The 13,033-nt window shown below is 39.2% G+C and overlaps 1 protein-coding gene across 7 annotated transcripts in view; it reads right to left on the bottom strand.

Annotated features, from left to right (window-relative positions):
- Positions 1-8,723: 8,723 nt before the first annotated feature.
- The window catches only part of ppp2r2d (protein phosphatase 2, regulatory subunit B, delta), a 68,121-nt gene continuing 63,811 nt past the window's right edge, over positions 8,724-13,033 (bottom strand). For all 7 annotated transcript variants that reach the window (XM_041209571.1, XM_041209570.1, XM_041209567.1 and 4 more), the window contains one exon: positions 8,724-9,827. In XM_041209571.1, coding sequence (XP_041065505.1) covers positions 9,548-9,827 — 280 coding nt within the window. In that variant the 3' untranslated portion in view covers positions 8,724-9,547. The remainder of the gene's footprint in view (positions 9,828-13,033) is intronic.

Raw genomic sequence — 13,033 nt, 5'->3', positions numbered from 1 at the left:
CAGAACTTACTGCGCCCCAAGCCAAGCTGTTCCAGTAGAGCTACAAGACTGGCATCTACCCGGCTATGTGGAAAATTGCCCAGCTATGTCTGGTACACAAAAAGCAGGACAAATCCAAACCAACCAATTACTGCCCTATCAGTCTACCCTCGATCATCAGTAAAGTGATGTATTGGGTCATCAACAATCCTATCAAGCAGCACATTCAGCAATAACCTACACACTGACGCTAAGTTTGGGTTCTGCCAGGGTCACTCAGCTTCTGACCTCATTGGTTCAAACATGGACGAAAGAGCTGAAACTCTAGCGGTGAGGCGAGAGTGACTGCCCTTGATTTCAAAGCAGCATTTGACTGAGTGTGGCATCAAGGAGCCTGAGCAAAACTGGAATCAATGGGAATCAGGGGGAAAACTTTCCACTGGTTGGAGTCATACCTAGCACAAAGTAAGATGGTTGTGGTTGTTGGAGGTCAATCATCTCAGTTCCAGGACATCACTGCAAAGTTCCTCAGGGTAGTGTCCTAGGCCCAAACATCTTCAGCTGCTTCATAAATGACCTTCCTTCCGTCATAAGGTCAGGAGTGGGGATGTTTGCTGATGATTGTATAATGTTCAGAATAATTCATGACACCGCAGATTAGAAAGCAGTCTATGTCCAAATGCAGCAAGACCTAGACAATATCCAGACTTGGGCTAACAAGAGTTAAGTAACATTCGTGCCACACAAGTGCCAGGCAATGACCATCTCCAACAAGAGGGGATCTAACCATTGCACCTTGGCATTCAATGGAATTAGCATCACTGAATCCCCCATGAACATCCTGGGGGGTTACCATTGAACAGAAACTAAACTGGAGCAGGTCAGAGGCTTGGAATCCTGTGGCCAGTAACATACTCCTGACTCCCCAAAGCCTGACCACCATCTACAAGGCACAAGTCAGGAGTGTAATGGAATATTCTCCACTTGCCTGGATGAGTGTAGCTCCAACAATGCTCAAGAAGCTCAACACCATCCAGGATAAAACAGCCCACTTGCTTGTTTGCGGAAGGGGTGCCATTCACTTGCTCCACCACTGACAAACAGTGGCAGCAGCGTGTACCATCTACAAGATGCACTGCAGAAACTCACCACTGCTCCTTAGGCAGCACCTTCCAAACCCAAGAAAGAGCCCATGGTATTGGGGCTAGTACATTAGCATGGATAGAGGACTGGCTAACTAATAGAAGACAGAGTTGGGATACGGGGGGTGGGGGGAGGGGGTGTGTGGCAACCTGTAACTAATGGAGTGCCACAGGGATCAGTGCTGGGGCTATAATTATTTACAATATATATTAGTGACTTGGATGAGGGAATGAATACTACTGCCAAGTTTTCAGAAGACACAGAAATAGGTGGGGAGACAAGTGGTGAGGATGACAGTGTCTACAGAGATATAGACAGGTTAAGTGAGTGGGAAAAAATGTGACAGATGGAATATAATGTGGGCAAGTGTGAGGTTATGCATTTTGGCAGGAAGAAGAGGATCAGAATATTACTTAAATGGAGAAAGCCTGAAGAAAGCTGCAGCACAGAGGGATTTGAGGATCCTCGTGCATGAATCCCAAAAAGCTAGCATATAAATTCAGCAGGTAATAGGTAAGGCAAGTGGATATTGGCCTTTATTTCAAAAGGAATGGAGTATAAAAAAAGGGGAGTCTTGCTAAAACTATACAAGGCACTAGTTAGGTCACACCTAGAATACTGTGAACGGTTTTGTCCCCCTTACCCAAGGAAAGATATACTGGCATTGGAGGCAGTCCAGAGGTTCACTCGGTTGATCCCGGGTATGGAGGGATTTTCTTCTGAAGAGAGGTTGAGTAGGTTGGGCCTGTTACTCATTGTAGTTTAGAAGAATGAAAGGCATATCTCATTGAAACATATAAGATCCTTAGGGGGCTTGACAGGGTAGATGCTGAGAGGTTGTTTCCCATTGTGGGAAAGTCTAGGGACAGAGGGCATAATCTTATAGTAAGAGGGTGCCCATTTAAAAGAGATGAGGAGGAATTTCTTCTCTCAGATGGTAGTCAGTCTGTGGGCTTCTTTACCGTAGAGGATTGTAGAAGCTGGGTTGTTAATTATATTCAAGGCTGAGATAGACATTTTTTAATCAGTAAGGAAATCAAGGGTTATGGGGAAAAAGCAGGAAAGTGGAGTTGAGGATTATCAGGTCAGCCATCTCATTGAATGGCGGAGCAGACTTGATGGGTCGAATGGCGTACTTCTGCTGCTACATCTTATGGTCTTATAGAAGAACAAGGGCAGTAAATATATTGGAACGCCACCCACCACCTGGAAGTTCTCATCAAGCCACTCACCATCCTGACTTGGAAATAGATCGCCGTTTCTTCACTGTCGCTGGGTCAAAATTTTGTAACTCCCCCTACTAACAGCGCTGTGGGTGTACCTATGCCAGAGACAGCAATAGTTCAGGGCGGCAGCTCACCACCACCTTAAGGGCAATTAGGAATAGGCAATAAATACTGGCCAGTGACGCCCATGTCCTGTAAATGAATTAAAAATAATCTGCTGCTAGCTAGTTGGATGTGCAACAATATCCCAATATTCCTTGAGCTGCAGAATCACTTACACATAGTGAGACTTTAGTTTTTTTCACTTTCATACCAGTTCTTTTCTTCTACTGCACGTGAAGGGTTGAGGCTTGTAGGTTTCAGTCAAATCTTAAAAATTATGCTGTCATGTAACATTCTTCTCTAGTCGACATAAACATACCAATCACACAAGAATTAAGTGAAACAATGATGAGAATTTTATTTGAATATAAGACTATGTACAGATCCAATTAACTAGGCGAGCGTATGCACCGGATGTCTTCTATTGCTGCTTGTAGACCAAATACAAATCAAGGGACTAATGCATCAGATCCTGTCAAGGTGGTAGTGATTGATAGCAGTTTAAGATAGATTCCTTTAAAAGGTTTATGTACCTCATATCACATTATCCTAGGAAATCTTCGCTGCGCCCTCTCCAGTGCCTCTATATTCTTTGTTTCATATGGCAACCAGAACTGCTCGCAGTACTTCAAGTGCGGTCTGACCAAGGTCCAATACAAGTTTAAACATAGCTTCCCGAGTTATCAATTCTATTCCTCTACAAATAAAGTCTAGTGCTTGGTTAGCCTTGCTAACATATGGCACAGCTTTTAGTGATTAGTGTACTGTACTTGTTCCTCTATCCCAGCTCAACTTGCACCATCCAAGTAATAACTTTAAAAAAAAAATTCATTCATGGAATGTGGGCGTCACTAGCTGGGCCAGCATTTATTGCCCATCCCTCATTGCCCTCAATATGGTGAGCTGCCTTTTTTGAACCACTGCAGTCCATGGCTTCCCTATTCTTCCTTCATCTGTGTTGAGCTTAATTTGTCAATTATATGCTCATTCTACAAATTTGACATCCTCCGTGATTTGTTAGTTTTCCTTAGTATTGGCTGTCTCTCTCAATTTGGTGTCATCCGCAATTTAAAAATTGTACTTTCCAACCCAAAATCGCTAATGTAAATTGTGAACAGCAACGGTCCCAGCACGGATTTTTGTGGAACACCACTTGCCGCCTCATTCCCACTGCTGCAATCTGTGGTTCCAAAAATGAAGAGCATCAATTCATCTCATGTTGATGGCCGATTCGCCATATGTGGCAAGCACCAAGCGCATTGGACAACAATGATCTAGAGCACTACTTCAAGGTGAGCCAAGTCAGTGCAACAAAAGGCTAAAATTATTCAAAGGGCAATTTAGGACATCAACAATAGGGCTGAGAATTGTTTTATTCACCAGAAGTGGTAAAGAATGATGCATTTTTCTTCCTGAATGAAAAAATTAAAATAGCCCGAATTACAGCTTAATCTTGTATAATTTAGATCAATATGTATGACCAATAGCCATTACTTTGGCACACAAAAAATAATCAAACAACACAAAATTCATTCCGGATCTGCGCATATTATATCCAACAACTGGTATTGTATATCCATTATATATGATAAAGTCAGAATCTGACTGATGTGCCTTCTGTCTAACAGCAATGTGGTTGTTCTAATTTGCTCAGTTAACAATGAGTGAAATTAAGATACGATTTGGACTTGTTTTTGCTTCAAGATTATTAGGCTTTGTATTCAAATCTCAATCACCAAACACTTGACTGTGCAAAGGCGCAAGGAGGGGCAACACAAACTATTTCAAGGTAAAACCTTGTTCACTCTATTAATTATTATTAACCAGTAACTTAAGACATAAGATAATAAATGGTTTTGGACCCGATAATGGACCAAGGAAAAATTTGCAAGTTGAAGTTGTTTAGGTCAGACCTCAGTTTACAGAAAAGGCACAAAAAATTAACAAGTTAGAAGTTTAGGAATAGGTGATTTTTCCTCAGGATGAGCATGACCATTTTCATTGAAGTTAAATCTTACACCCCACAAAAGCTTTGTATTATAACATTTATTTCAAGAAAGAATGAATTAGAGATTTACTGGAGCCATTGTCTTTAATCTCATCAGTTGCTATACTTTCTAAAATGGAGATGCAGGGAAAATTTAGAATCCATTAATGAATTTACTGCTTTTTTAAAAAAAAAAATTGGTCATGAGATGCTGGCTATGCCAGCATTTATTGCCCATCCCTAATTGCCCTTGTTCGGAGGGCATTTTAAGAGTCAACCACATTGTGTGTCTGGAGTTACACGTAGGCCAAATTTCCTTCCCTAAAGGACGTTAGTGAACCAGATGGGTTTTTACAATGGGCAATGGTTTTGTGGTCATCAGACTTTTAATTCCAGATTTTTATTGAATTCAAATTTCACCATCTGCAATGGCTGGATACGACCAGAGTCTTCAGAGCATTACCCTGGATTTCTGGAACACTAATCCAGTGACAATACTACTATGCCACCACCTCCCTCTAGAAGTGGCAAGGCGAGTAAGCATTCAAAACCCACAGTCCTACTTACATCACTGGGGCTACAACACAATGAAACCAATTATGATAAAATTAAAATGACACACTGCAAATGATCTGTAAGCGAGTGAGCCTTGAAGCAATTGTATTCCAAAAGGATTAACTTGCCCAATATAACAGAGGAGTGTTTGTACTTTTCATGACCCATCTTTGGATACAGATTCAAAAGCGAATTGGATATACACCTAATGGAGAAAGAAAATTGCAGGGATCTGAGTAAATAATGGGCGTGTGGGACTAACTCGATTGCTTAGAGGGGGCCAGGGCATAATCAATGGGCTGAAAGTCTTCCATCGGTGCTGCATTCTTCTACGATCTTATCCGAATTACCCATAGGGGAGAATTTTCTCCCCATTGGGGGGTTGGGTGGGAGCAAGCTAGCATGCAGCCGATTGCTGCCCGTGATCAGCTGGGCACCACCCTTTTGCGTGGGCGGGCCAATTAAAACCCACCCAGCATGACGTGCACCCGGAGACACTAAGCGCTCCCTGTGCGGGCAGGCGGGGGGAGGAGGAAGAGTTGGGGCTTGCACTCTTCCGCGCATACGCTCTAAAGAATGCAGAAATCTCCGAGGCACGGAGCAGCCTCAGGGAGATTAGTGCAATTTTTAAAAAATTTTAGTAAAGGAAAATAAAATTTAAGACGTCCCCTCATGTGACAGTGTCACATGAGCTGGGACATGTCAATGAACTTCAATTTTAAAAATTTATTTAATTCATAAACCCTTCACGAAACCTCATCCCGCCCGTGGATGAGGTTTCATGATAAATGCGAAGGTCGCCTGGGCTTTTCGCCTGCCTGCCAACCTTAAGGTTGAACGGGCAGCTTAATTAATTACTTTAATTAGTTTTTAAATAGCTTTAATAGGCCTTTGACAGTTCAACGGGCACACAGCGGAGTTGGTTGCGTGCCCACCGATCTGGGAATCAGAATGACATGCGGTGACGTCAGGACGTACTCCCAACATCACTGTGCATCATTTTACACATCAGCAAGCGGGGCCCACCCCCACTCACTGACCTGAAGATTCTGCCCATAGTTTTATTTTAAGAATTGATGTGTAAGACTAAGTGTATTTCTGCAAAAAAAAAAATAGGTAATAGATGGGGTTAGCTATATAGAAATAACTACCCACCCTTAGAATTAATGTCTCCATTAAACTGAATTTGGAAATGTTCTTCAATAAATACTTCTTCCCAAAATGTTATTGTATCTAAACACATTACTGCAATTTATCCCCTACACTGATTGATATTTCTTTGTTGAGGTTAACATAATACTGAGCTCACACTCTTGAGGCAATTTTAGAGCCTGAAAACTGTACATCTATCTGCAAGCAGTCATTAGTTTAAAAAATAATGATCCAGACATGACTTTCATTTAATATATTAACACTAACTGGACAAGATATAGAAATTGCATTCAAAAAAATCTAAAAATTAAACATAAATGAGCTAAGAAGAGAGAAGATGGATAGAACACAAGATTTGAATATATTTTAGAGATTTAATTATTCTGAATAATCTATAAAATATTGATACATTAACTAAACACAGCTCAAAACCAAATTTTCCTGGCCTCAACATAACGAAAGAAATAGAAACATATAAACATCTGGACCAGTCAAAAAGATTCTGTTCAGCAAGTGATGAGGCCTAAATTAAATTATATGATTTGGAAGTAACTAGCCCTAGAGGGACAGCTACCCCAAGTGTTAATCTTGTAAATTGAAAGAAAACTGAAGGCAATGTGTTATTATGAAACAAGAGTAAAATAGAGCAGACTGATTTTTCATCCTATACTAAATTTCCCAATTTTAATTCCACCTTGACAACTTTGAAACTACAATCCTAATTACTCTTGCAAATCTTGTGCCATACAGTTTTAAAAAGGATCCATTTACTTAGAACTTTATCGCTTACCATGTACACCTTAAAATCTAAACAGATTTTATACAAACAATTAAAATGTATTAAATAATTCTATGTATATATATATAAAATATATATATAAAAATAAAGTAAAACAATAAAAAGGCACATGCAAATTACTGCTTTAGCACACTTGAACTTGTTTTGGCACCAGGTCAAACTTAATGCTCATAAGTGCTAAAATGAAGCACATTTTAAATTGAATATAGCATTATAACTCATTTACATCTCTAATACAATGTTCCTACTTATATTTTCAAAGCATTTTAACATTCAAAGTTAGAACACATTAGAAGCTGCAAGGAAGTATTAAGAATACCAATCCACGGACAGTAAATCCATTGCAACATTGATTTATACAGTTGTCTGTGCACTTCATGCAAAACACTACAGGATCCTTTGAAATTATTGCTTTCAATTTTCTTGGTTTCAATGACTTGTCAGAGTCATTTATCATGAGCACCCTTCCAAATGCATGCATTATAACTTATGCCAGAAAGCACTGCAAGCTAATTACTTGAGACTTAATGAAAATGTTCTACATGATACTGAAAAATATTCTGACATAGAAATTATAATAAAGTGTAGTTTCAAAAACCACTTGATCAAAACTGAAATAAATTAAAACAAGAAACTGTATATCACAAGTAAACTATATCATGATTAAATCGATCACAGTTTAAGCAGTTTTTGTACAGAAAACCTTGGGTATGGGGCAATGAGAGAAAATCATTACTCTTTAGCAAACTTGTAGTGAAGGTGGAAAAAAGTAATATTTTGGTTGATCCTGAGCTAAAAACATGGGAAAAGTGAACCAAATAGTTATTGAGGAGGAATGAGAAGTATGCTTACTATGCAAATACAATTTTAAATTAAGGAGATTGGGTGAAAATTCCCTTAATTTCATGTCAAAGAAAACAGTACAAACTTTATTTACTAAAAGGGGGGGGGGGGGGGGGGGGGGGTGGTGGGTTGGAGTGGAAGGAGAGTTGAAACAAAACGATACATGAACATGAAAGTGCTTTACCTTTCATGATTTTTAACAAATATTTTGCACAAGACAGAGGGAGAAGAACAGAGAGAGAGAGAAAGTGAGCGCAAACAGGCACAACAGACAGAAGGAATAAGGTACAACAGCAAAATGCTGCGGATGCTGGAAATCTGAAATAAAAACAGAAAATGCTGGCATTACACAGCAGATCTGGCAGTATCTGTGGAGAAAGGAACTGATGTAAAGTTTCAGGTCAATGAACTTACATCAGAGTCAAGGAAAAGGTCATCAACTTCAAACGTTAATTCTGATTCTCTCCAAAGTATAAACGTAGCTTTGGAGTGAACATTACAACTTTCCTTCGCTCTAAAGTTATGGATCTGACACTGTGCATAAGAAAGAGCAATTACATATTCTTTGAAGTAAAGGAAGTAAACATATAGGTAAAAGCAAAATACTGCAGATGCTGGAAATCTGCAAAACAGAAAATGTTGGAAAAACTCAGCAGGTCCGACAGCATCTGTGGAAAGAGAAACAGAGTTAACGTTTCGGATCCATATAACTCTTCTTCAGAGCAAGAAGGTCATGATTACTACAATGCAATGAATAATCTGAAATGTATGATGAGGTATAGGGTTACTGCTGACTCTCAGCAATGTAACAGTTCAGGGAAGCACTCTTTAGATAGTCATTTGCAGGAAGTGTAAGACAACTTATTTAACTACTCCACTTCCATTTAAATTGATTATCCAGACAAGCAACCAAAAAAAGGACTATAAAAATATAATATCTTTTCATAAGAATGGAGTTCAGTTCATTTTTCAGCAATCGCTTTTGTGAAATACATTGCAAATTAAATTGAATTTCTATCATACAATAATGTTACTTATTCTGCTGTCCAGAAAAAAGTGTAACATGCACTATTCCATGTTAAACTCAGTCACTTCAAATTAGCTTTCCTAGTTTACATTGCAAAAAGAATCACAAAGCCACATTACATATCTTCAGATTTAAAAACACATTTTCACGATTTGTTGTTTTATTAAGTGGTTTTTACACCAGGTGGTGTGGTTATAGATACACAGTCAGTAAGTAAATGTTATTATACAAGAGAAAAAAAAAATATGTCCACTGACTCTGCTTAAAGCCCGAAGTGTTCAAGCCCAGGACACTTGAGCCAAAAAGACGGAGACCAGAGGAGGAATGTTTACAGGCATAAATCAAGCACAATTCATGTTCATAAAGGCCAAAAATTACACAGTAAGGACAGATTACACAGGCATTAAACTGTGTTTCACTTTTGGTCTTCTATCATAATGGAAAGCTCAGACTTGATTAAGTAAATCAATATTGAAGAGATAGCCTTATGTGACCATTACTGTCCTTCCAGTCTGCTTCTCGTGGGTTTCTCACATCCAGAGAACAGGAAAGTAATGTCCTGACTGAAGGCAGAAATGCATCACAAGTACAAATGAATAGGTCAATGCTCCTCCTGTAGCTGTGCAAGTATGTGCATCAGATGTATTAATTTTGGAGAACAAGACATTTTCCTTCAAAGAAAATTGTTAGGCTTATCTGTGCAAGAATAAGTCTCATCCTAAATCAAGCCAAATTTAATTTACTTTATCCTGGAATATATACAAATTGTTAGTTGCAGCAACAGCTATGATGTTCTCTTTAGGATGCCAAGCTGTATGCAGAATCTTCTTGTTGAAGTCCAGACTATCAACACTAATTTCATCTTTCTTCCTTTTCCCACCTGTGCAAACCTTACGTGGTTTCAAGATGGCACGTGGCTTACTGCTTTCTCTAGATGCTTCAAGTGTGATGTCCCGCTTGGTATTTCTATCAAACATGCGGAAGAAGTTGTTGTATGAACCAGTCATGATGGCACTGTTTACAAATAAAAAGGCAAACTAAGTTATCAGTTCAACACAAATATCCAAAAAATTGCATGGCATTGAGAGAGAGAGAGAGAGAGAGATTGCAGAACTGCTTACAGGTGTCAGGCGCTATGACAATTATTGATAATATTGTGGAAAAATATGCCATCACTAATTCCTCTTGTCAAATCAGGCCGTACACATGATCAGTGGAACACAGCCAAGATTGTTACGAGAATTGCAGTAAACTGTAATTATGGATATTATCACTTGGCATATGAAGAATTCGCCCACATTTATTTTTTCCCTTCACTTTCCAAATTTTGTGTTTTCCTTTCCTGTCTATAGGTTGAGAGCCAGCTTCATATTAATGGTGCAGTAGCCTTCCTATTTTTCCTCGTGAGAAAAGTACCTTTTGATAAATTAGAGCAGTTAAAGCTCCACTTACATATGAAATGCACTATTTCTTAGAGTTAATATTGCAAAACTAGAACTTCTGCAATGACTTTTGCATGTTGCACCTGATTACTAACAAAGAACATTCGTACATTAAAGATGATCTTCTCAAAAGAAAGTAATCTAATTTGTCTATCTTCCAAATATAAATGAGTTGCATCCGAGCAATACAGGAAATACATCAGATAACTAATTCAATACCAGTTTCAAACACAAATATCAAAATTGTGCGTTTTCAGATTAAGACACCAATGCTTAAATAATGACATTTTCAGTCAGACAACAGTTACTAAATGAAACTATTACGAGAAGCCAAATAAGAGATAACCAAAATTAATCTTGTGTGACAGACTGAGGTGTGAAAATCAAAGGCTACATTAGCTGAAAAAAGGGCTGTTGATAACTTCTAAAGCAAAGCTTTGTCAACTTGCTGAAAAATTGAACTTGTTACGATAATGTGACTTGTGCATGAGTGATATTAATCGGTAATTTCATCAGCTGACCAAACATAACTGGGCTGTTTAAAAAGGACTTTTTAAAGACAAAAGGCACTGGCTGAAGATGACTGCCAGAAGATACCTGACATCTGGTATTACAAGTTGACCAGTTTCTGGAAAGTTCCATAGCGAATTGCAATTCAGGCATGCCACAACATTCTTCTCTGGAACTTCACACCTGAGGATGCCAGAACCACTTCTAAGGGATTTACTGAAATGTACTGGACATAGCTTTTGCATTTCTATAAGACAACTTCTCCAATGAAGACAAAGTCTGTTAAAACAATGGTTACATGGAGTCATGTTTTCCTATCTCGTTAAGATAGTTAATGACTCATTCAGGGGGTTAGTGACTGGGACATTAGAGAATCTACTTACCCCCCTGACCATGAAACAAAAGTAACCGTCGGTTCACACATCAGATAAACAAACCCCTTCTGAAATCATTATGAGGGAGGTCATATGACTGAGGTAACCATTTTGAAATCTCTTTAATACAAGCTGCTAAAGACAGAAGCAGTGAGTAGTCAGAAAAATCTGCCAATGAGCAGTAAGCAACTCCCTTCTTTCCCCTCCCAAGTTAAGACCCTATCCTTTACAGTTTAAAATTCCAGCACCGAGATAGTGGATTTTCTCTCAAAAGGAACATCAGGTGCAAAACTGACTTCTGGATGAGACTGATTACAGATTAAAAAGAAATTGTCTCCAGCAATTGCAGTTTCATGGGCTTCAACTCAACTCCTAGAATTGAAAGGAACTTGTAAACATTTATGCTGCAGTCATGGTGACCAGACAAGGACTCAAACCGTGAACTCCCAAGTTTATCTTTCAGTATTAAACTTTAATTTGGCTAAGACAATAACTACCTAGAGTATAACTTGTAAATTTCGCATGCTTGGGTGCACATGAATGTGTGTCATAAAAGTCGAGAAGTGAGTTTACATTTTAACATATTTAGCTATCTTTACTTGGGTGGGTTTTAACTTGATAAAAACTAGCTGCTTTTTGTTTTATACCTCAAGAAAGCCTGTCAGACTCATTTCTTTGCAATCAGTATGTAAATGGTTAAATACAGGCATTGAGTAAAAGTCTTTCATCCTTCTAAATTCACAAGTAAACCAGTTAGACTTGGAGTGGTATGTTTGTACCTCTCATGTGGCTGTAACAAACTACAAAAATATATAAAATATAAAAACTACAAAAATATAAAAAAGACCCATCTTCTGCCATTTCCACTAACTCCAGCATGATGCCACCACCAAACACATCTTCCCCTCACCCCCGTCAGCATTCTGTAGGGACCGTTCTCTTCGGGTCACCCTGGTCCACTCCTCCATCACCCCCAACACCTCATCTGCCTCCCATTGCACCTTCCCATGCAATCACAGAAGGTGCAACATCTGTCCCTCTACCTCCTCACCGTCCAAGGGACCAGACACTCCTTTCAGGTAAAGTAGCGCTTCACTTGCACTTCCTTCAATTTCTTCTACTGCATTCGCTGCTCCCAATGTGGTCTCCTCTACATTGGAGGTGCCAAATGCAGACTGGGTGACTGGTTTGCGGAACACCTTCAGTCTGTCCACAATCGTGACCCAGGCCTTCCTGTCATTTCAACATCCCATCCTGCTCTCATGCCATGTCCGTCCTTGGCCTGCTGCAATGTTCCAGTGAAGCCCAACACAAACTGGAGGAACAGTACCTCATCTTCCGATTAGGCACTTTACAGCCTTCTGGGCTTAACATTGAGTTCAACAACTTCAGACCATGAACTCTCTCCTCCATCCTCAACCCCTTTTTTATCCACTTTTTTCAATAATCATTCTCGTTTCTTAATTTTTATTTTTTCGTTTTTTAATTTTTATCCACTTATTTTATTTATTTTCATTTTTATTCATTGTTTTATCCCCACCTTTTATCATATTTTCAATCTTTTTTCCTACCACCGTCCCCTCCCCCCACCCCACCCTCACAAGGACCATCTGTCACTTGCTCATGTTGTTCTTTCCAGAGAGCTTACCCTTTCCTGCTATTACCACATTCTGCTTTCTTACCTTAATTCACCTCCTTTAGCCCTTAGCACTACCATTATCAATCCCTTTGCCTTTTTGTTCATGACATCTTTGTCAATCTCTCCTTTGCCCCCACCTATCGCTGGCCTTCTATCCAGCTCCACCTGCTCCACCCCCACTTAAACAGTATAAATTATCCTTTTACTTTTCTTTAGCTCTGAAGAAGAGTCATAAGGACTCAAAACAGTAACTGT

This window comes from Carcharodon carcharias, chromosome 17 (assembly GCF_017639515.1).
Source record: "Carcharodon carcharias isolate sCarCar2 chromosome 17, sCarCar2.pri, whole genome shotgun sequence".
Lineage (NCBI taxonomy): Eukaryota > Metazoa > Chordata > Chondrichthyes > Lamniformes > Lamnidae > Carcharodon > Carcharodon carcharias.
This window is presented reverse-complemented; position numbering and strand designations above follow the sequence as displayed.